At 35.4% G+C, this 25,948-nt stretch overlaps 2 protein-coding genes across 13 annotated transcripts in view; one reads left to right on the forward strand and one right to left on the reverse strand.

Annotated features, from left to right (window-relative positions):
* Nucleotides 1-1,863: 1,863 nt before the first annotated feature.
* Nucleotides 1,864-17,722, reverse strand: LOC112055423 (alpha-tocopherol transfer protein-like). The gene is made up of 7 exons (XM_052886631.1): nt 17,563-17,722; nt 10,960-11,061; nt 8,601-8,760; nt 6,310-6,559; nt 5,974-6,084; nt 5,326-5,462; nt 1,864-4,524 (listed from the first exon to the last, which is right to left on the reverse strand). The coding sequence occupies exons 1-7, from the start codon at nt 17,705-17,707 to the stop codon at nt 4,428-4,430; spliced, it is 1,002 nt and encodes a 333-aa protein (XP_052742591.1). The 5' UTR covers nt 17,708-17,722; the 3' UTR covers nt 1,864-4,427.
* Nucleotides 17,723-20,827: 3,105 nt separating this feature from the next.
* Nucleotides 20,828-25,948, forward strand: part of LOC112055421 (casein kinase I) — an 82,363-nt gene continuing 77,242 nt past the window's right edge. For 3 of the 12 annotated variants that reach the window (XM_052886617.1, XM_052886627.1, XM_052886630.1), the window contains exons 1-2: nt 20,839-21,124; nt 21,473-21,906. In XM_052886617.1, coding sequence (XP_052742577.1) covers nt 21,845-21,906 — 62 coding nt within the window. In that variant the 5' untranslated portion in view covers nt 20,839-21,124; nt 21,473-21,844. Of the gene's footprint in view, nt 21,132-21,472; nt 21,907-25,948 lie in introns of all 12 variants that reach the window. The other 9 variants (XM_052886623.1, XM_052886626.1, XM_052886618.1 and 6 more) reach the window with 9 other exon arrangements.

A 25,948-nucleotide genomic window follows, 5' to 3' on the forward strand; every position in this document is an offset into this window, starting at 1 on the left:
TAGACAGAGTCAGACAAACAGTACCTAGCTAACTTTAACTACCCAGTACGTGGTACGTGCCTAGAAGTACAACATAATGATTAACTATAAACATCGACTTGCCAAAATTCAAGTAAATTTTTCACCACCAACACCAATGTATGAACAATCAATTTCGATCATCATGTAGTCGGCATAAATCTCCCTAGCGCCGTACAAAAATATGGTGTTTTTGCTCAACGCCATCTATTGGTAAATGGATAAAACGCCTACATAGAGTTTAGTAACCAAAAATGCTGATCCCTATAAAATACGTAGAAACCTAAAGAGGAAGGTTCAACTTAATTTGGCGGTTGGCGCTTAAACATAAGCGGCATTCCGCCTTTTAGAAATTTTGTATTATCTCCGAAACTATTTAACTAATTAACATACTACAAAGGGCAAATCTTATCTCCATAACATCCTTGTGATTATTAAATAATTTATTTTGATAAGGATTTAAGTTAAGTAGCATAAATAATGACGCAAACCAAAGTATATAAAATTAATAATTTTTAAAACACAAAAGGTACTATATCTGCTAATGTATAGAAGATAGGTATATGGTGTCGCGGACTTTTTTGTAGAACTTTTAAAGATACATAAAGCCTCCATACATTAATTTCAATTTTACACAATGGTTAAGGCAGCGCATGCGAATAAGTCTGCCTAAGAGGATTTTCGGTCCGACCTGTATGACAAAAACTGTGATAACTCGGCTAATATATATGATACCAATATAAAATATAGCCTATAGCACTCCCCGATAATGTAGCATTCTACTGGTGAAAGAATTTTTAAAATCGGACCAGTAGTTCCGAAGATTACCCCATTTAAAAAATGTGACAAACTTACAAACTTACAAACTTTACCTCTTTATAATATTAGTATAGAAAAATACACATAAAAATTTAAACAATAGCCTTATTACTAAAAGTTACTATTAAGTATACAGTAAACAAGTACATGCTTATATAATATAAGTATACACAAATATGTAAATCCAAATAATTAATGTGATGAAGTTGCATTAGTATAAACCGTGTCGCAACTTCCATCGCTCTTCCCTCATTATAAATGATTTTACAACATTTAGAATTAACGATTTAAAATTAGAGAAAAATTTAAAAATCCTAATGATAAAAAACTAACTAAATTCTCTATTGTATCAATATACTTATGTAACCTTCTCTCCTCTCCTAATTATCATGTGTCTCAAACAGTGAAAACATCGTGAGGAAACCTGAAGAACCTGAAGAAACTAGAGAATTGTCTTAATTCTATGCGATGAAGTCTGCCAATCAGCGTTGTAGACTATTGGCCTAACCCCACATAGCAGTGAGCCGAATAAGTATAAGTTGACAATAGCACTTTAGCTAATTATATTAATGAAAATTAATATAAATAGCTAGAGCTTACAATAATTATATGTAAAGTTACTGGTGGACAATTTGATACCTACCTATACCTATGTTGGGTCAAAGAATACATAATTCGACAAGCAATTTTCCAGTTTTTACTTATAGTGTAAGGAGCCGTGACAGCCCAGTGGATATGACCTCTGCCTCCGATTCCGGAGGGTGTGGGTTCGAATCCAGTCCGGGGCATGCACCTCCAACTTTTCAGTTGTGTGCATTTTAAGAAATTAAATATCACGTGTCTCAATCGGTGAAGGAAAACATCGTGAGGAAACCTGCATACCAGAGAATTATCTTAATTCTCTGCGTGTGTGAAGTCTGCCAATCCGCATTGGGCCAGCGTGGTGGACTATTGGCCTTATCCCTCTCAATCTGAGAGGAGACTCGAGCTCAGCAGTGAGCCGAATATGGGTTGATGACGACGACGACTTATAGTGCATACCCTAGTTACAAACCTTATGAACGCCACTGGGTTCAATGAAGGACGGTGCAGGTGACTGGTCTGTTTACAGGCTTGGACTCAGAAAATCATGCAGATTACGATTCTGCATGTTGCTAGGTTTGTTGGTTCATTCTTTCTGGGGTCAAAACTGTAAACACAGTGCGGTCTTCGAATTTTGCACACTCAGGACCTCACAGCACCTAGTCTAGTTACATAATATTCTATTTATTGTATAATACGAAATATCCAGCGATCTGTCATCTGTCACCCGCATCATCCTTTAATGAAAACAATAGAAAGCTAAATTGTCATAATAGTAACTTTTTATATGCAATTACATATACTTGTCAGGCTTCACCGAACAATCTCCATCGTGCCTCCTCCATCTACTCGACACTGGCGAGATAAACAGTGCCCAGTTGGCACAAATGCCATAAAGAAGAATTGAATTGAATTACATTACATATATCTTTTTTAACATTTAAAAATAAAAAAATAATATATTAATAACCCTGTCATGTAGTAATATAGCGCACAAAACTTACATAATTACGAAGGATTTATTGTGTTAACATTGGTGTTAACAAGCATATTGTTTAATGTAATATGGCTACCTCCCTTGTACTATTGTTTATTCTGTGGTTCCACTAAGTGACCAGAACCACGCAGAACCTTCAAAATACTCCTACAGCCGGTCCACAAAACGACCACGGTCGTTGTGAATGTGGTCACGATGTAAACGTCACCAATGACGTCACTAATTTCGCTCACAAACGGCTCACTAGGACCCATTTGGATCTTTACCACAATCTTAAACTCGTAGCGAGTCCATAATGGTTCGTCATTTTGTAACCTGAGGGTCATTATAGCGATTTTAGACGTCATTGACCATTTCATTTACTCAATTTGTATCACACTGAGGTAACATTATTTATGCCATTAAGTAAGATGGATGGATAAATATCATGATGGGTTTTGTAAAAGGTTTGTAGTAAGCCCCCTAAAGGTGGCCCCTGGAGGTGGGTTGTCGTGGTCGGTTAGTGGAATGCAGCCAATATTATAATATACATAAGGGATCCATTATAGCTTGACAACTTCGTTCGTTACACTCCCGATGGTCCACGCGGCCCGGGGGGCGTGTAGTGATGAATGAAAATCCCACGACTGATGCACCTCACTTCCCCGCACGCACGCTTTCACACCCGCGCAGTTTTTCCCCCCGTCGCCTGCATATCATGGGAGTGTCATCAATGAAGCAGACTATAGAATCAACGTTTGCTTTCCTAAGTAGGTAGGTCCGTTATATCATAATTTAGCCATGCACAACGATTTGAGAGTAGGTAGATGTAGAATATATTTTCATTCCTTCTTATCTATTTGCTGTCTGTAGGAACATAACACAACATAATAACATAAAAAAACAAAACAGCACGTAATAAAGTAATACTTGTCATAAAACATATATCAATCAGATCAATCATTATTTATTTATTTATTCTATTGCTGATATTAATCTGGTCATTTCTGGCATACAGTTATTAAAAATAAAATATTTTATTAAATTAATCTAGCTAAATAAAATTCTAAAGGATGTTAAATATATATGTTACGTATAATCATAATGTCTTTGTAATAAAAAATGTTTTAATTAAATTTTATAAAAATTATACATGTGTACATATACGACATATGTGTCGTATATGTAGTACATATGTTTCGTATATGTAGTACATATACGACGTATATGTAAACATGTATGTATTTAATTAGAATTATCAAAGAAATTATTATTTTATTTTATTGGTACGTTAGGTAAAGATATGTATTGTCTAGGCACTTATTACGTAAATATCACATATATTTTTACATAAATATAATATTTTAACAAACACACACTAATAACGTTTAATATTTATAAAAATATAGTTTGTATATTGTATATTGGTCATCTTATTCAGTACCTAACTTCCAATTTAGGTACATAGCAATAATATAAAAGTCTTTAGGAGCTAGGAGCATTCCTTTCTAGCAGAGGCTTATAGCCTATGTGCGAATGACTTAACCTATAAAAATCAATCGAACCCTCGACACCTTGGCATTATTTATCTATACTTCTATACTTAAAATAAATCTGTAGATAGGCGAATTCTGTACATGAAATATATTAGTGATCGATACTGATGCCAAAAATGCAATCAGTAAAATTTTCGTCTGTCTGTCTGTATGTTCGTTAAAGAAACAAAAAGTACTCGACGGATTTTAACGAAACTTGATACAATTATTCCTCATACTCCTGGGCAGGTTATAGTGTACTTTTCATCACGCTACGATCAATAGGAGCAGCGCAGTGAAGGGAAATATTGGGAAAAATGGAGAAGTTACTCCATTTTTACAGCGATATTACTGTAAGGGCTGGATTAAAGAGGTTTAAGGGCGGACGAAATCGCGGGCGTCCGCTAGTGCAAGAATAAGGTTCGTTTTGGTATACGTACTGCTGTTATGATAAAAAATATAAAATTATACTATTAATTATTCTTATAAAACAAATGTTAATCTATAGCAAGTGTTCGGAAGGATCCAACGTCAATAGACGCATCATTCTTCTTGTCTGTGACCCGCCAGAGATTTTCGTCAATCAAGTTTTCCCTGTAATGAAAATAAATCATTTTAGTAGTACCTTATCAGCAAATTTTAAAAGTGGAATTCAAGCCCAATAAGCTGCTGCAATGCAGGTTGGTAGGCATAAGGTGCTAATGCTTGACTTATTAACGATAATAGGCTAGTTGACACTTTTTAAAATGGTCTTAATATGTTAAAGTATCATATTTTATTGACACGTGAATACATAAAAAAAATGTTTTTAGATAGTTTTTGACAATTCGAGCCAAAACAAACGATTAACAGATATCAAAGATATGGATGTGACCGATGGCACAGAATTAGATTTGCCAACTGTACTATAATATTATATAGTATTGTACTATATTTTGGGTCTGCGTAGATACTATATACTATTGAAGATACATAATACGCAAAAATACTATATTTTCAACACAAACAAATCTTTCATTTTGAAACTTTATAAACATTAGTTTTCGACAGATGCAATAGCGTATTACAGAGTTTGGTACTTTAAGCAAACGGTAAAAAACGAGCTTTTGGTTTTCTATAATTTAAAAATTACATGAAAAAAGCATATAATATGACACTCTTCAACAACAACAAATCCAAACAAATATAGGTAGACGAGGCAGGAAAGTAGTTTATAGTTAGTAGACTTCCGCCAAGAAGGAATTTTGTGACACAGCTGGATTAAGGAGTTCTGAGGGCGGACGAAGTCTCTAGTACCATAATTTAAAGCAAAATTAATGAAAACTATTGTAATCTCAAAATCTTCTGGACCAACATTTACTTTTACTACAGAAGTCTGATAACAGTTATATTTACCTTAGCCTCATTATTAGTTGGATGGTGTCCTCCGTAATTTCAGCCATAGAAGGACGAGTGCCACCATAGTCTTCAGGCAGGTCTTCCTTCTTTATATATTTATACAAAGATTCAGAGTTTGGCGGATGGAAATGTATCTGTAAATCATGGTAGTTTTGTTAATATCTCAGGATGTTTATTTTCTAACTATTTCAAATAGATGATGTTTTTTTGCTTAAGCAAGCGCTTAGCTGCAATCATGCCTGATGGTAAGCGATGATGCAGCCTATGGAGGAATGCGCTTGCCTAAAAGATGTCTATTCACTCACAAAATCACAGGATTCTTTACGTCTACAATATGGGTATCTACCCATATTGTAGACGTAAACAATATGGGTTTTGTGGGCCGATGATAGGACCGATAGTGGTTCAATTTTGTTTGAGTTTGGGATTTTAAAAACCCCAATGATAATCACCGGGAGCAAAGGCAAAATGGTAAAGGGGTGTAAACATCACCAACTTTCCGACTCCGGGCTGTGAATTTTAACTGAAAATTTCTTAGAAGAAAAACTCAATCAGTATCTTATATGTATACACCACATAGAATTGTCAGGAGGATGTAGACATCCTCGTTATAGATAATAGAAATGAATGGTATAAGATATTTACCAGCTCAGTTATTTCTTTTTTCATAAAAGGCTTCAGGACTCCATAGATCTTGTCTATAAATGGCGGAGCGTTGACAACGTGCACCTGTTTCAACCGAATAGGGATCGCCTCCTGAATAAAAAATTAAGAATGTGACAGATTAACTTGATTTCTCAAATTTTATTTACTTAATAGAGATTCTAGTTAACGGCACGTCGATTCTCTTTCTACAAACGCTAACGCTTTGAAAACTAACAGGACATGACAGATCCAATTGAGATTCCAAGATTTTCTTACATACATAGTTACAAGTAAAACTAATTTACAGCGTTTAAAAAAAGAAAGTAATGTCTTTACCTCCTGATACTTCGACAGCTTCCTCGCTACAGACACGTTCATTTTTGTCAGGAACTTGAGAGAGATATCCTTCACATCCATCAGGACAATGTCAGCTTCATGCAGAACATCACTGTCGAGGAACCGGGCATCGGTACTGAGGAAGAACAGCTTGGCGTCGAGGGTGTAGTCGTAGTTCTCCAGCCCTGGGTCATTTATTTGCCACAGGAACAGACATCTCTGGTCCGATGTCGTATAGGTGCCGAGATTGCTGGTAACGAAAACATAGATTAATTTATGTTGACTATATGAGAGAAACGAAGGGGAAACGAAGGCCTGGTCGTAGACGTACATCTTGGCTCAAGAACTTACGCCAATGGTTTAATATGAGTACCAGATCACTCTTTCGGGCAGCAGTGAACAAAGTGAAATAAGCCTTAGTGATTGCTGACCTCCGATAGGAGATGGCACTACCAGAAGAAGAAGATATGAGAGAGGGACTTTGGTTTCACCTCTCTGTCACAATGCTGGTTGGCAAACTTATGCTGCCTTTTTTAATGTCAGCGATAGCCCGCCTTCCTCGTAGAGATTTGGTTTTTCAGATGCTGCTCAAAGTACTATCAGTCTCGTTAACCTGCCCCTCTAGCCAAGTGGTACGTCGATATTTCCATATTCCCATACAATTCTTTAGTCGAAAACTAAAAAAATGTATGGGAATGACAGATCTTGATCACATGACCTGTCGATAGTTAATGTCATTTCCATACATTTTTCTAGTTTTCGAAGCGTTAGCGATCGTAGAAAGAGAATCGACGTGCCACTTGGCTACAGGGGCTGATGAGCTTCCACCATATTTCTAACTTCGGGGAACTGCCAATTTCTTGGAAGAGATAATAGCTTATCATTTCTCAGACTGACTCAGAAGTTCAGGACTATGGATCCAAAGGCGCTTTGAAGTCAACTACTGAACCACGTGGAAGTATCCGGTACCAAAATATTATTAATCATAAAAACTATAATATTGTGTAAAAATAAGCAATTAACCTTGAATATGTAGATATAATAATGTTAAACAATTATGTAGTATTGAATATTTTACTGTAAATATTGTATTAATTCTGTAAAAACAAATATTTTGCGTCAGTGTTGTTCTGAGATAAATTACCTCATTCATATAAAATCGAAGGACAGCCTGGATACTTATTTCCGATTGCAATGCACAGAAATGTTTTTTTATATAATTTTAAGCTATTGTATAGCTTTTATGGCGGGCTTTGAGCGTGGCGATGGAAACAAGAAATTCCGTAACGAAAATAAACCTAACACCCAAGCCGTGCATCAAGTTTCGACGATTTAATATCGACTCAACTGGACGAGTGGTGTGAGTAAGGGGCAAACTTAAACCAAAGTTCGATTCCAGCTCAACGTAAATACATTTTGTGTTTTATTTTTATTTATTTATTAATTTTCTAAAAAAATACTGTATAAATAAATAAATATAATTCCATACGTTGATAAAAAATGCTATGCTTTACCGCGGAAGTCCCCGAGTGCTACACGTATTTTTTATCGCTGAATAACTCACCAAAGTTTCATCAAAATCGGACATATCGTTTTTATTTGTCACCGACATAGTTCAGCAAGTTACGAAATAAAAGTGGCAATAGGCAGGGCACATAGCTCGAAGAGCCAATGGACGTTGGAGTCCCAAAGTGCTGGAATGGCGACCCCGCACCGGAAAACTCAATGTTGGTTGGATGATTTTTAGATAGACCGAAGACATGGAGTGGGTTACAGGAAGCCGCTGGATGCTGGCGACTCGAGACCGGGTGTTTGGAAGTCTATACCAGAGGCCTATGTTTAGCAGTGGACGTCCATCGGCTGATAACGATGATGATGATTCGTTTGTAACACTCCCCCCGGTCCGTGCGGGCCGGGAGGGGGTAGCGATGCCCCGCGCGCACTATTTTATACCCGCGCAGTTCTTCCCTCTGTTCCGCGCGCTCGACTTCACACCCGCGCAGTCGTTCCCGCCCGTTGCCCGCGTATCATGGGAGTGTCATCAACGAACTTGCCAAGCTATAAGCATTAGGCATACCACCAGAAAAAAAACGATACTCGCAACCACCTCGCAATTAACATTATTGTCCATATAATGTCAACCACTGACAATTAGTAATCTCACATGCTTACAGCGTTAACGACTTAACGTGTGATAAAACTGATCGTGTGTTGATCGCGATCGCCATGATGTCATGCACATTGTCGTTTTATGGCATTAGGTTATAATTATAAAGAAGAAATGTCCTTACATGATTTTTAGAATCTTTTGCATATGTGGCGACTGAGGATCACGCTTCGTCAGAAGGTCTGTGCAATTTGATCTCACTGCGAAAAATGTATTAATAGTGGTTTTTGCTTTCTCCATGTCGTAGTAGCAACTGTGGGCAAATCGCAGTAGGAATTTATCATCTGAAAAACAAAATATACTGTCTACTAATCTACAAGTCAGACACAAGTTTATTCATAACGCCGTTTATGGAAATAAAGTTTTCCACTAATCCCGCGGGAACTATGTATTCCGCGATGATGGCTTGACAGCCGATAAAACTGATCGTGTGTTGGTCGCGATATGCATGACGTCATGCCAATCGCGACCAACACACGATCAGTTTTATCGGATGTACAGGCTGTTAGCGCTACAGGCATGTGCAGGTGGGAGCCGTGATAGCCCAGTGGATATGACCTCTGCCTCCAATTCCGGAGGGTGTGGGTTCGAATCCGGTCCGGGGCATGCACCTCCAACTTTTCAGTTGTGTGTATTTTAAGAAATTGAATATCACGTGTCTCAATCGGTGAAGGAAAACATCGTGAGGAAACCTGCATACCAGAGAATTATCTTAATTCCCTTCGTGTGTGACGTCTGCCAATCCGCTATCTAACACTGAAAGAATTTTTCAAATCAGTAGTTCCTGAGATTAGCACGTTCAAACAAACAAACTTTTCAGCTTTATAATATTACTTAGTATAGATGCAGGTTTAATTTAATCACTAAATAAATCAAAATATTTTCTATTTTGTAGTCACAACCGTAACCAGTTCAAGGTTGTTTGTTTTGTTTTACTTTTACTCGTATTTATTTTAGGCAATAAAAAACGTACCCACTTGCAAAAAAAACGCATTATTGCAGATTGCATTTTTAAGTACGAGTAAGTACCTAATAAAAATAAGCATGGAAAACTTTAAAACAATAGGTGGGATTCGTCATTTTAAAAATAGGTACATACAAAATACATTTATTTGTTTTAGGTATTTTATTGGACTAAGTAAGGTCGAAGACATGAAAATTCCGAAAACAGCTGTCAGAAAATATTAAAATCCGGACCAATATTATAAATCTGTCTGTGTGTTACCTTTTCACAGCTAAACCCCTTAACTTTGGTATAGATGTTACGCTCAAAGATCGAAAACGCTCACTGAGCGGAAAATTAGCTCACAACGTTTTGTTTTTTTTATACATTACAAGTTAGCCCTTGACTACAATCTCACCTGATGGTAAGTGATGATGCAGTCTAGATAGATGGAAGTGGGCTAACTTGTTAGGAGGAGGATGAAAATCCACACCCCTTTTCGGCTTCTACACGACATCGTACCGGAACGCTAAATCGCTTGGCGGTACGTCTTTGTCGGTAGGGTGGTAACTAGCCACGACCGAAGCCTCCCACCAGCCAGACCTGGACTAATTAAGAAAATCTCAATCGACTCAGCCGGGACCCAGGACCTCCGTTTTGTACATCCACCGCGCATACCACTGCGCCACGGAGACCGTCAAAAGCTTTGTGGTCACGGTAAAACTTTTTTAAAATTTTCGTGTGTACCTAATGCTTACTCTAGTTCAAAACCTTGTGTACACCACTGTCGTATCTACCTATGTAGATATTGCAAGTATAATTTTCGCGATATCAGCTTATCTCAATACCTACATATTAGAGTTACAACTAACAATGATTTTTGGTGATAACAGTGAATGTGGTAAAAACAGTGCGAGTGTGAAATTTTTACGATAAGAATACAACGGAGCTTGGTAAACATTTTTTAATTAGGTATCAAGGTATATCAAGGTCACTGGAAACGTATAGCGATCCCTTTAAGGGATGATAATAGGGAGTTTAAATAACTTTCGTTGTCTACTATGCGTCTAAACGAAATTAAGACAATTAGCCACTTTTGATCGCCTCAGTGCCGACGCGCTAGTGGCATATCTAATAGAATTAATAAATAAATAATCTTTGTCCAATGGTTAATTACCCTGCGGAATTATGGTATTCTTGATATATAACTCTTTACAAATAAATTAAACTTCATCGTTATCAACCCATATTCGACTCACTGCTGAGCTCGAGTCTCCTCTCACAACGAGAGGGAACAGGCCAATAGTCCACCACGCTGGCCCAATGCGGATTGGCCGACTTCAAACACGCAAAGAATTAAGAAAATTATCTGGTATCTGTTTCCTCACGATGTTTTCCTTCACCGTTTGAGACACGTGATATATAATTTCTTAAAATGCACACAACTGAAAAGTTGGAGGTGCATGCACACCCTCCGGAATCGGAGGCAGAGGTCATATCCACTGGGCTATCACGGCTCTAAATTAAAAATTAAACTTACCTATAGTTTTTGGTAAATGTGGCTGTTTGTTTACCCATTCTCTCAATTGCTGGACACATTTTGATTGCTCCTCCGTTACTGTTTTAGACATGTTGAGAGGATCTGAAATAGTCAATGAGAAATCAATTACTTTAATAATATTCATTATTACTGTAGGTCAGGATAAACACTATAATTATGTGATGCCGTGTTTATAATAGAAGCGATTATTAACTTTGATTATTATTATGATCAACTTAGATAGGTATTTCATTACAAAATAGTATAACATATTGTTCAAACGAATTAAGTTTAGGTGAAGAAATATGGATGAGTAACAGACTCCCCGTGGTTTCATCTGCGTAGTTCCCGTACGGCCTACAGGGATTAAATATAGCCTATGACACTCATAAATAACGTGGCTTTCCAGTGGTACCCCTAAAGAGGTAAAGTTTGTGGTATTACCCCACAAACGGTCCATCTACCCGTCCGTCCGTCCGTCATTAAATATGTGGACTTGGCCGGTTTTTTCATACCAATGTTACCTATTACTTAAGATGACACGAAAAATAAAAATTATAGGGTTATAAATACCTAGGAACGAAGTCGCGGTTGACTGCTAGAGTAAATTAGATGTAATTTATGATTCTTTTCCGGTTTAATACGAACGGACAGATGATTTATTGTTGTCGTTACCGATTACGCAAACAATTATCTATTTGTATCTTAAGTGGCCATTATAAGTTTATAGGAAAACTAGCGGACGCCCGCGACTTCGTCAGCGTGTAATTCACAAATCCCACGGGAATCATGGATTTTCCGGGATGAAAAGTAGCCCATGTGTTAATCCAGAGTAAAATCTATTTCCATTCCAAAGGAGAATGGCGAGGTTGCATGTATTTTGGGACTAGCAGATAGAAGTAGCGTACATAATGGAAACCCATTAATAGTTGTCAATCGTGAATTAACTAAGAAAAAAGCAAATGGTAACCAAACTTGGAAAGCAGGGAGAAAAAAGATACACCTTAAAATTAGAAGGTACCCTATCTATGTATACGAATAAATATGAATTTTATACTGAAAAACACCGCCGCTGACATACAACTGCGTGATTGCTTCATAAATACGACAAGGCGTTTCGGTCTCAGGCAACAAGTAGAACAATTTTATTATGCTAAGTATACAAGTAATCTTGATTCCCGTTCTGTATAATCTCAATATATTCTTTACAAGCATCTTATAAAATAATAGTTTTAATTTATACAAATGTATGAGTGTACGACACTTCTAAGTGTGGCTCCCACTTTCGCCATCCTCGCTACAGCTAAATTTCACTTCAGTGGTATCGGCGTTAAAGAGTAGGTAACAAACATACACACTTTCGCGTTTATAGTATTAGTAGGATACCTATGACGTAGCCCTCGAATATTTTTATAAATCAACTAGCAAAGCCCCGGGATTTTACCCGCGTAGTTTTCGTTCCCGTAGGAATAAGGACATCACGTATAGCCAGCACTCGGGGATAGTGTAGTTTCCAAACAGTGAAAGAATTTTTCAAATCGATTCAAAATTTCGGAGGTCATTCAATGCAAACAGACAAACAAATCTTTCCTTTTTATAAAATTAGTATAGATTAGCGAACGCCACTTCCACCCATCTGTCCGCTTGGACTTCGGTTTGTCACACATATGACTCGATGTTTTTTCCGGAATTTATGTATCCTACATGTTGCTCAGTAATTTTATCATCGAGTGAAAGTCCCATTAAAATCGGTTTGCCCGGTAAACAGGCAGACAAACATTTTAAAAAAGATCGTTAGTGTTTTAGTATCGTGCAAATTACGATAAACAAGTAAAACATACATAATAACATAAGTTTTGAAATCAATTTTAATTAGCTAGGTTATGACTCTTTCAAGGCTTCGAAATCGACTCTATCAAGCTCTACATCTACATCAACTCAAGCATAGCCTCCACTTGCTCAATACTTAAAGATACATAAAATATTTGTACACTAAACCCTGATGGACTAACCATTCAATATACAACAAACAACAAAGGGAAAAAAAATAAGAAGAACAAACAAAAAAAGTGGTTGAGCAGGCCAAGACCCACAAAGGGTTGCAGCGCCGAAGGAAGAAGAAGAAGTATGGAGAGTAGCTAGGTATATGTCATAACCGCCTATGGACATAGGCAATTTGTACGGATATCCAAACATCACGATCCTGAGTCGCCTGCATCTAACGAATCCCTACCACTCACTAGATGTCGTCAGTCAACGTATTGGGGGTCCACCAACACTGCGCTTTATAGTGCGGGGTCCATTCCAGCACCTTGGGACCCTACCTTAACGTCTATCGGCTCTTCAGGTTCGCGACTTATTGAGCTATGTCGATGACTTTGGTAGGTATATGGTATTAGGTAATAAGTATATTGATTGATAAAAGAAAATAAAATTAAATAAACAAACCTCGAAGAGTACAGAGAACAGAACAATTACATTCCGATCTCGAGTCAACGGATTTGCTTATCACGCAATCTGAACGACGATAAGAGCGTGAGAAAAACGTGAGATTATAAACACAAGTAACGGTGATGCAGCCTGTGGCAATCTGGAGGCCAAATAGATACCTACTTGGCCTCCAAATTGATCCTAGAACATTGGCGTATCTAGGATCATTTTCTTAGGGCCTGGCCTCTGACATGCCGCTTAGCAGAGTCGACAATCAATATAAAAATGTCGTTTACAATGTTTGTGATCGCAGGCTTCTGCTACGACTCAACTGGTTTTATGGATTTTTCATTTTAAATCAGTAGCTCATAATTCTAGAGCACTATAGACGCCTATATTAGAAAACAATATTCATTATTATCCTTATGTATGAAAGGAAATTTGCAGCTTACTACGCTGCTCGGATGCGGGTTGGCGGATGTTTGGTTTTTATAATGATCAATCACTCTCAGATGCTAATGATAATGACCAGCAGGCACTATCTTTGACGTATGCTAGTTATTACATATACAAAATTGAGATTATGCATAGTAACAAAAACAAATGTGATCCGGTGCTTATTGGTGGATATTAAACAGTTAAGTAGATGACATTTTGTCAATGGATTTGATATTTATTTTAATACGATACGAGAAGGTTGATAATAAAGACCAAAATAGTGAAGCCAGCTGCAGCAGGCTAATTCATAAACTTTGACTTAGGTTAGTTGTCATACACGAAATTGAGATTTTGTGTACTACTTCGTGGATATCATACAGTAGGTAGATGACAATTACCAGTTGATTTGTTGATCTATTTTAATAAAGACCGAATTAGTAAATAGGCCAGTTGGCCTACTTCCATAAAGGAGAAGAGATTTGCAGCTTAGACCCACCACGGCGCAAGGAGGGTTGGCGGATGGTTGGTTTTTGTAATGATCACTCTCAAATTTTAACGATAATAATCGAGACTGAACTTAAGGAGATGAGACACCAATAAATTCGTAACTGTGTGTTTAGATTTTTTTTATCAACCAAGCAACCTTTTTCAAGGTTGTGCCAAATATGATATATTGGAGATCTGATGCTTAGACTACTTTTGGTGTTTGACTTCCCTAAGTGGTCTGGGCACTACAATAGAGTTTGTGTTAAGTGTAGCACAATTTTTGAAATATTCGCTGCGTGGCTGTGTTTACCTGTGGTGTCACTATATATCTATATTATCTTAGTTAAAACTATCATTTAGACATTAATTTTAAACATTTAGCTAGTACTAATAAGAGCGTATGACTTCATTAGCGCAAACTACATAAAAACCATCAAAACAATCGATAGGTAACCGCTTAATGTGGGTTAATGCCATAATACCGGTTATGAAAAACTGGTTCCAAGATGGCTTACCCACAAAAATTAATTACGAAATCGTACTTTCAAGACCATTCCAATTTGTATTGAACTTTATTTGTCGTCCTCCAGCGCAGTATACGTCAAGTCATAGTTTTTGAGGGCTCCCTCCCTCCCCATTCCCACCAAGGGCCAATTAATTACACAATATATTTGGGCCAATCTGCTAATTATAAGATAGTGTTTCTTTCCTGAGAATATGGTCCTATGAGAATATCGGGATAAAAAGTAGCTTATGTGGTAAGTTACTTTGGAACCCAATATTCCAGGACCCAAGGACTTAGGTCGGGGAGTTGGTCTACCTCTGTGCCAATGCCAAACCTATTATCTATACTAAACAATTATTATATAGAGGTAAAGTTTGTGAGGTCATAGTGGGTAATCTAAGGATCTATTGAACCGATGTTGTAATGCATTTTGTGTACCAATAGAAAGCCATTGCGAGTGGCATATTGTGCTCCCGTATTCCTGCGAGAACGTGAACTACGTGGGTAAAACCGAGGGACGTCTGCTAGTTATATCTAAATCATTTCAATCTGTTTTAAGATATTATTTATGGTGTAACGAGCAGCTAGTGAAGCCATAAAACAGATCTTTATTAAGATGCTGCGTAATTATGCTATCTATGACTTTTTTTAATTTTCGGTATTTTTTAAATAAATGTTCTTTCTTTCTTATTGTTCTTTGGGTGTAACCACTGTGGTGTAACCGACTTTTGCAAGTAATCAGCCATTCTTTTCTATATTAATCTATATCAAAATCTATATTAATATTATTTCGATATATAGAGGTAATATTTCTGGTGTTGTATGGGGTACCAACAAATTCATATTGCAGTCTCAAGAGTTGCCTAAGTTTATCATCATCATCATTAATTACGCATTTTCGGCTCACTGATGAGTTCGAGTCTCCTTTCAGAATGAGAGGGGTTAGGCCAATAGTCCACCACGCTGGCCCAATGCGGATTGGCAGACTTCACACACGTAGAGAATTAAGAAAATTCTCTGGTGTAACAGGTTTACTCACGATGTATTTCTTCCCCGTTTGAGACACGTGATATTTAATTTTTTTTAATGCACACAACTGAAAAGTTAGAGGTGCATGCCCCGGACAGGATTCGAACCCACACCCTCCGGAATCGGAGGCAGAGGCCATATCCACTGAGCTGTCACGGCTAAGTTTACGGCCTAAGCTTATAGTTATTACATATCTATAGCATTTTTCCTAAGTGATTTTAAAACACAATTACTTTTAAAGTCGGCCTTATCGCTTAGAACCCAGGACTTTTATCTGGCAAGCGTCTTAATAATAAAAATATGATGACAACATTAACGAGGAACCTTTAACTCTTGGTTATAAAACTATCCACCATGGCACATGAAAATTCGTAGAATACCTATTATGACTAATAAGCAAGAATTTATATTTTCCTTGTTATGTAGTTTCATTGAAAAAAATAAAAAGAATCGCAATTCACCGCGGGAATGCTGACTGCATGATGGGCACATCAAGGGTGGCAAATTTTGATAAGTATTTTTAAGTATCAGTTTTAATTTATTTTAATTTTCTAGATTGGGTTAATTTATTTTAATGTAGGTACTATGTTATAGATACTATTTGAATAGTTAAGTTGTACCTTTTGTGTTTTAATAAATACGAGTATTATTCTCTATCTTATAACATTGAGTCTGGCAAAATCGTTGACGATGCTCCCATGATATGCGGGCGACGGGGGAAATAACTGCGCGGGTGTGAAATCGAGCGTGCGGGGAAGTGCATCAGTGCAAGGTGCATCAATCGTGGGTTTTTCATTCATCACTACACGCCCCCGGCCCGCGCGGACCATCGGGAGTGTTACGAACGAAGTTGCCAAGCTATAATTCATTGTAACTTACAATATTCATGAAATTCTGTTTGATAAAGGTAAACATAGGTTTACATACAAACAACAAAGGTTTACATTTAGCTAAACGCCATATTTAACTAAGCTTGGGATTGCAAAAAAGTTCATATACCTACTGACCTATCTACCTATTTCGAATAATAGACAGATTCCTAATTTTTTATTTAAATTTTAGCATCAGTAGTTTCATTAAAATCGGCTTAGTCTACGCGTACCTACCTGTATTAAAACTTATTATGAATGTATTAGGTACCTAACTGTATTAAAAATTATTAGGAAGATAATTATTATTAACTTTTAGTAAGTAGCTGGGACTCGTATGTACTCGTAATACAGTCATATCTATCAAAAATGGAACCATCTTGTATATTTAATACCAATATTTATACCAATGGATTACCACTTAATACCTAGGTACCAAGCTAATAACACTTATCATGTAACGCCGCGAATGTCTACGTCATTTAATCCGACAACATACGAGCAGCCTTCTTCAATAAGTAATCTAAACCTTCACAGCTGATGCCATTTATACTTTAATCGATTCCACCTTGGAGATCATAATATTTAACATTACAAACAGCACACAACATCGAACTCTAAAGACTATAAATTATTATATAGTCTTTAACACAGATCACTGTATTAGTAAAACTATTATTTTGATAAAAATAAATGCGCAAATTCCCGAGTAATTGAACAATAAGGTAAAAAAATACAGCCGCAAATAGAATTTTCCCAACGATACAAACATTGTATTACAATGAAAGGTTATCACCGGTCATAGTAAAAAATTAGCTTACAATAATGTATGTTAGTACAACTTACGTTGTGTTGTTGTAACACTCAGTCCGGTTGTGTTCACTGATAAATAATAATAATAATAATATACAGAATGATAGCAATACGTCAAGAGAGCGGCGCGCGTCCGCGAACACTGGGACCTTGGTTTGGTCACTTGGTGGCATATCATTGCGTTTACATTCGTCGCAAGAGTTGTTTTGTAATTTTAGTGATTCATCTGAACTGCTCCATTGTGCCGGCGTGCACTTCATAGAGACGGAATGCTCTGCCTACCCTAAATAATATCTCTATTTTAGCTGACTCTCTGTCTGACTTCCCTTTCTCTCCCGCTAACGGCAGCAGGCTTAAGTTATCTATGCTGTCGAGCACACTTTTTTTTTTGATGTATGTATGTTCCTAATTACTCGAAGACACTGATTTGTATAATTTTTTTTACGATCTTTTTTTTACGATTTTTTAAGCTATGATCATTAACATATTCGGCTTACTGTTGAACACTAGTTTCCTCTTCATACTGAAGAAGGTCATGTGTAAAAAACTCCTCCGGTTTTTTGCTAAAATGTTTAATATAAATTATTACCTAATGGTATGTTATGACTTCACACACATGGAGAATTAAAAAAATTCTCAGGTATGCATGGTTCCTTCACGACGTTTCTCCTCTACCGTTTAAAGCAATTTAATTTCTTATAATACCTACATATTATATAGCTGAAAAGTTGGAGGTACATGCCCTGGACTGAATTCGAATCTACGCCCATCGGATCAGTCAGATTTCATATCTATATCCAGGAACAGAAATAGGCTTTATCGGCTGCGTTTAAAGCTCTTCAAGTTTCAAAAATTCTTGTTTATGCCTACACTGAGGACAAAGCATGGAGAAGGAATTTTCTTTTGTATAATTTTTACGTATTGTGCTTACCCTTGTTGAAAACGAGTACACGCCAGACAGTACCTAGATACTGAAAAAGCTGTTAAGCTTTATATGCTCGAAATGGCAACCTAAATAGTTACCAGGTCGGCAAACCTAATATCCGGACAGACCAGCCAGTTTGGCCGGACATTTGGGTAAAAAGGCCGGACACCCTACATTATTGAGGATTTTGGCTCTGTACGCAAAATCAAGCTTTTTTGCATTTATTATCATAAATCTCGTTCGTATCGTTAAATTCAAGTGAAATCTATACTTACTAGGATCTATGCTACATATAATAAATCTGTAGAAAGGTCAATTCTGTACATGAAATATATATCCAAAATAACTATCTGACGGTGATAAGTAATCGATACTGATGCCAAAAATGCAATCAGTAAAATTTTTGTCTGTCTGCCTGTCTGTATGCTAAAGAAACAAAAACTACTCGACGGAATTTAACGAAACTTATACTTTTCATCACGCTACGATCAATAGGAGCAGAACAGTGAAGGGAAAACGGGAGAAGTTAGGTACCTACTTAATTTTTACAGTGATACTACTGTAAGGGCTGGATTTAAGAGGTCTAAAGGCGTACAAAGTCGAGCGCATCCGCTAGTAATAAATAAAATCGAATGCCAAATCAGCCTCAGGTACCTACTTATGTACTTTATTATTAACCAGTCAAATAGTCATCAGTCAAAATTAAATTCTAGATACTTAAACATTAATCAACATATTAAATTTTTTCTTAAACACTAATTTTAACTAATGCGAAATGTAGAAACCAAAAAGCCTAACATAACCCGGACAAGCCGGACACCGTTTGTTTTGGCCGGACACGCAATCAAACCCTACCTATGTCCGTCTTTATCCGGACGCCTGGCCACGCTACCTGCATACATTTTCTTTGTTTAAAATAAATACAGAACCATACCCTTCATACCAGAAAACTGAAAGTTGCAGCAGAATGGTGGCCGAAACAAGCATGGTGGTGACAATAGTAATTCCCTGGACAAGTTCCACCACAAATACTTAATACTCTACTACTGCGAGCTCGTAGGTACTTTGAGTTTTTATTTAAAAAAAAAACGGATTGCTTTATTTAGTCTAAGTAAATCTAAAACAGTTTTACCGAATTGAATATTTTTCTTGTTTTTCTTTTTTCCTGCAATACTGTCAACGATACAGAAAACAAGTTTACCTGGTGGTAAGTGATAATGCAATCTATGATGAAAGCGAGCTAAATCGGTTAGGGGTAGGATGAAATCCACACTCCTTTCGGTTTCTACACGACATCGTATCGGAACGCTAAATCGCTTGCCGGTACATCTTTGTCGAGCGTAGTAACTAGCCACGGCCGAAGCCTCCCACCAGCCAAACCTGGACCAATTATTAAGAAAACCTCAATCGGCCCAGCTGGGGCTCGAACCCAGGACCTCCGTCTTGTAAATCCACCGTGCATACCACTGCGCCACGGAGGACGTCAAAAAAGTATTAGTATTAAATCCCGAAATAGTCATCCATCAAAGCCAATATGTCCATCAGTTTAAACTCCCGCCATTTTGCCCGTTTTGTGTGATGTCACATCCGTTACTTACAAAATAGTGGTGGAAAATTCGGATACAGAAGAGAAATAGAAATGTGACTCTTTTGATCTAAAGATTTTCCGGTATTGTCTCTGTTTATATTGAAGTTTTTAAAACATAATATTTATTTGGATATGAGCAATCTACTACAATCGGAGAATACGAGAATATTTTCTCTAGCAGATAAACGGTGTAGACAAATATAAGTTTTGTTGCATTGTATAGGTGTATGCTGTAACATTTTTAACATCCCAAGTAGTTCTTGCGAGAAAACGATAAAATGTTCCTGTAAATTATTAAGTAAATAAAAACAAAATTGTAGGTCAGACGATAAATATTTTTAACAGTGCTAACTGACTGGAGGCAAAGAGGATAAATAATGAACCACTACTGAACTATGAATGTTTAATAACTGCTTGGAGTTGAAATTAGTAGCTAAATTAAATGTATGGAGAAAATAATCACAAAATAAATATAACATGTTTATAAATTATTTTTATCTTATTTTGAATGAGCCTAAAACTCACAGATTAAAAAGTCTGTCGAAAAGACTGGTTTGCTGACCTATACAAACCGTTATTAAAAAAAAAAGATGTTGCAAGATTTTAATTTTCATAATTCAAGAAACTAAATGAACTTCAATACTATTAACCTGATTAGCAAATTACTCATTTGACTCTATTATAATTTTTTTTTAAACATACGCAGTTTATTTATCAATATAGTAAAAATGGCATATATTCATTTTCGCTTTTGAAATAAATAAAAAAAGTAATTATTTTTTTTATATAGCAACACATCCTGCTGCAAGTTTGCGCATGCGCCGAATGGCGATATTTCAGTGATTATTCTTTGAAATAACATTTTTTAATTATGAAATTTTGTCGTTACATGGTATATATTTAGGTAAAGTTTTAGATAATTAAATTCTATATATGGAACTGTAGAAAAACAAGATTCACAAATTACAGTTATAGAAGTGACTAAAGTGTACCATTGGTGGCCATTACAAAACCTAAACTTTTTATCAGGACAAATGTCCATTTGATGTTTCGGCGACGTTGTGGAGCTGATCATAAATTGCGTACTGTGTTTGTATCTGCTTTCTGTATAATCGTTTAAAGTGTTGTGAAGTTAACTGAAGGAATCCATACAATACACATATCTGTTACATTGCGATTAGCGCCGACTGATTTTATTTGGGTTGACTTCCCACATCGTAGAAGAGCTGTCAATTGTTAGGTTTTTCCGATTGTTGTTTCACTTGTATTATAGATGTTAGTAAATTTATATGAAATATATCACGCCCTTTGACTAAATCGCATAGTTACACATTAAAATTTCCTACCACCACACCGTAAGCTTGTTGTTACTGTTCAGTGAACATAACATTGGCACAGCGAATCATACATTAATCGTGCTCCTTTTACAGATTAATTGTATCTGAATTATCAATAGTCATTATCAGTTGTAAAAGTACAGCAATCAATTACTTGAAAGTCCTCGAAGATTTCCCGTTAGTCATTTCGCGAGTCGCCGAAACATCTGTCGTTGCAGTGAAAATGATTTTGAGATAAATTACAAAAAAAAAGTATAGTGTAGTGTATTGAAAACGAGAAAAAAAAGGATATTATTGTTGTTTAGTGTGGTGTGTGGATTGGTGGTGTGTTGTGTGGCATGGCGAGGTGGCAGAGCGGCGGCCGACGGCTGTGGTGACATGGACTGCTGTGCGGTGCGGCCCCGACTGTCGGTGGGCACTGGGAGTGATCAGGAGGGCCGGGCTTAGCCTGCATTCACTAGTATTATGAATAAGCGTGACGGTAACAAGGACAAGGAACGTCAGAGCGACGACAAAAGAACTTCCACGTAAGATCGCCTTTGAATATCTATCAGTAACATGTGTAGACCCATAGCTAACATGCCGCAGTATCTAGACTGTCTTTAGCAATATATGTTGCCTCTTCCATTGATAACAGAGCTATGTATAATAGATTAGTAATCAACTTATATTACACATATTATAGATTTAAATTCTGTCAGTTTGCTATAACTAAGGCTCGAGAAACGTTAAAATTACTAGATACTGTTTAGTTTTCTCACTATTTATTTTATTAATTTAGATGTTGTGTAAGTTGTAATGTTCTAAACCTGTATGTCTATGTACACATGTATTTGAGGGTTTTCGTTAGGAATCTTTTTATTTAATTGATTTATTACAATACATCTAATAGTTGATAAAAGAATACAAAAGACAGGGCCTGTAGCAATGTGGCATGTCAATTCTCTTTCTACAAACGCTAATGCTTTGTAAACTAATAAATGTATGTGAATGATATTCATGATCAAGTTTTTGATCGGGTCTGTCAATTCCATAATTGTTTTTAGTTTACAAAGTGTTGTTTGTAGAAAGATAATCAACATGCCACAAGGCTACGAACTGATCACTACGGACTTAAAATGTACACCACAATATATCTAGATGAGAGAAAGATTTGAAAGCAGCAGAATTGAAAATATTCCCTTTTACTGTATTGGGATGAAAGAGAGCACTGTTAATACTTCACCACTAGTGGACAATATGTCTTTTTCTTCACTTCACACTACATCTTAGAAATTGGTCTGGTAGTGGTCAATAAGCTATATTTCATATTATTCTAGATTGATTGGAAGATCATTGTCATTTTTATAAAAAAATCATTGTTTTATATTGCTTTAAAAATGCTATTAAATTTCAGAGTAGTAATAAACTATTATTTAAACATGGTTGGTTGATTAACAGGCACATATGAAACACATTCAGTTTATTTTCAAACTAGCTAATGCTCCACAGTTTCACACAAGTAGTCCCTGTTCCTGTGAAAATACAGAGATAAAATAAAGCCTATGACAATCACAAACAATATGGCTTTTTAGTGGTAAAATATTTTAAACACCCCCTATAACACTATAATTTTTTCCTCTAATATATTAGTATAGATGACAGTAAAAATGTTGAAATAGATAAAAGAAAAGGTAAAGTAGACAATATGAATATAATATTATATTTATTTTATATTATAAAACTCATCTACAATAGCTAACAGAATTGTAACAGTGCATAAACCTTTACTTTTAATTATTATTGCTTATTTATATTATATTATTTTAATTATTATAATATAACTAATAATATATAATATTTTAAGTAGAATATTAATTGTACTTTATTCTAAAATAAAATGTCACACAAACTGGTGGGAACTATGCAAAAATGCTTTGTACACAGATGATGCTTTACACCAATTTTTAGGTTAATGGGGGACACTGGACAAATAACCACTATAAATAACTTGGACCATCTGTATGTTATCTATACAGGGTGTTTTGTATTATTTCCCATAACTTTAAAATGTTGGTGGGACTACTTATAGGATCTAATTAATAACTGCATAACAAATATTTTATTAACTAAAAAAAGTATGTTTTTAAAAAAAATCAAATAATTCTGAGTATTCATATAACCCATGCTTTTATGTAACAAAGTGTAACACAATATATCAGCAAGTCAATTAATTCAAAGTAAAACAGACCATATTTTTGAGGTACTACAAACCTTATTTTGCTAACAGTACTCAATTTCTTTAAAATATAGGAATTGGTACATTGGACACAATTTAAGAAATTGTTTACTTTTGAAAATGTTCATTTTAGAACACATGTTCCTTGGACATTTGTAATTAGTTTTTGTTAAAGAAAGACCTAACCTAACCTAAGAGTTTTGGGAAATGCTAATTCACACACTGTATATTTTTGATGTAACCAAAATTTTTATTTTTGAGTTTTTTATGTACATTTTTTTATTTTAAAGGGCACACTAATATTTAACAAATAAATGATTGCTTTTAAATAATCTTGTTATATAGTTTAAAAGCTATAGATTATTCAAAAAATTACATATGATACACAGAACAATGAATTGTCTTAATAATTAATTTAAGAATGTATTATCAACCATATTAATTTTATAGTGAGCACTTAATTTGAGCAGTCCCTATAACACAAGAAATAACAAAAATTAAAATTAAATACATTGCTGTTAACACTTTAAAAATAATGCTACTAACATTTTACCTATAATAATTATTTTTCATAATTAAATAGCTTAAATTATTGTTTCACTTTGACAATACAATGCATGTCATAAAGGGATTAAGTAATTTGACTAGTATTAAATGTACTAATATTAATAAAATAAAACTAACTCAATTTTTTTTAATTTTTGATAAATTATATAACAAATTACTGTGTCAACAGGAAGGACCCATGTCTCGTGAGCTATTGTGACCTTAACAGATTGTAGATCTTCTATTATAGGTAGAAACATCATTGATAAATAATATACTCAGAGGCACAATTATCCACCCACTTAAATATACTCATGTCATATTAAAGTGTGCGGATAATTGTGCCTCTGAGTATAGTTAATCATGGCAGTCATCATGTATGTCAAGTTCAATACAAAAGTGTTTTTGAGATATATAGCATGGGTAAGGTGACAGTCGCCTGTATGACGTTCATAATACATACTATTATTGTGAAACTAAACTATACTACAGCCATTCTTAATGAATACTGATTACCAACAAACAAAATAAAAATGAGGGTATAAATCACTAGTCATTTCATACCTTATAATAATTATAATTAACTTGTTCTTAAAATAATGAAAATAAAATAAAATTAAATTAATGAAAATAAATTTGATTAATAAGTTTAAAATAATTAGATATGGTTATTATACTTTGTATAACATTTTATAAACAAACCATACATAATGTAAAATCAATAAGTTATGAAATGACTTGCGATTTCTACCTTCATTTCTAATTTCTTTGTTGGTAAACAGTACTCATCAAGACAGGCAGGTATAGTGTAAACTAGAGTAAACTTTCAAGAGTGAAATGAACTGTCACTCGCACCATCCTACATGAAACGAATTGTAGTGGCCTCATCGTAGCTATTGGAAAAAACATGAGACCTGTAACTACAAATTTCTAATTGTCTATACATATAATATGAAAAATTTTCCTGACCTACATCTCCTCGATTATTGTGACCCCAGATTTTAGCTCTGTTTTAGTAGATAAAACTTCATGCAGATAATAACTTGCCAACTTAATACTAGATGGCATCACAGCCGACATAGCTATTTGAATCGTAATAGCATACACAATTTGGTACTGATGAGTAAATCAACCAAACTCAGACCAGCAGTTAGCAAGAGAGATGCAGGTTCTATTCCTGTTGGTTTCACAATATTTGATATTGCTTATGTATTATTTTTCACTAGCAGATGCCCGCGACTTCGTCCGCGTGAAAATCGATGTACATTTTCGAACCCTTCGCCCCTTCTATTTACATTTTGAATTTTTTATATATGAAAAATACAAAATCATAACCCCTATACAATAAAGTGCGCGTTTTTTTTGCTTGGGTAAAATGCCCGGCCGTTCCTCCCTAGTGTAGGAAAATACTGTAACTAAAATAATGAAAACTAAATTTCCAATTAATTATGTCTGACATGTATTGTTTATGTAAACTATTGTTGACAAAGCTATTCAATGAATCATGTTAAATTCTGAATAATTTGTAATTCACCTTATTGTTTAGTAACACTTAATTATTATTTATAAAACTATTCTATAATTGAAATATTTTGTTGTTGAAAATATTTCCAATTGTTTACATATCCAAAACAAGCAGATAGTCTTTGATAACATTACCATGTTTAGTATGATTCTTTAAATTTTTATTTTATTTAATTTTTTTATTCTTTTAATGTCATTCTATCTCTTATTTTCAATCATAGATTTCCATCTGCCAAACCGATCACTTATATCCAATCATAGAAACAAAAAAATCCTTGCTC

The sequence above is a fragment of the Bicyclus anynana genome, chromosome 17, assembly GCF_947172395.1.
Source record: "Bicyclus anynana chromosome 17, ilBicAnyn1.1, whole genome shotgun sequence".
Lineage (NCBI taxonomy): Eukaryota > Metazoa > Arthropoda > Insecta > Lepidoptera > Nymphalidae > Bicyclus > Bicyclus anynana.

Coding starts and splice junctions, on each gene's coding strand:
- LOC112055423 (XM_052886631.1), bottom strand. CDS start 17,707: ATGATATGCCACCAAGTGACCAAACCAAGGTCCCAGTGTTCGCGGACG. Junction 6,560..8,600: donor CAAAAGATTCTAAAAATCAT/GTAAGGACATTT, acceptor TTTCGTTACCAG/CAATCTCGGCACCTATACGA. Junction 5,463..5,973: donor AAAAAGAAATAACTGAGCTG/GTAAATATCTTA, acceptor CATGATTTACAG/ATACATTTCCATCCGCCAAA.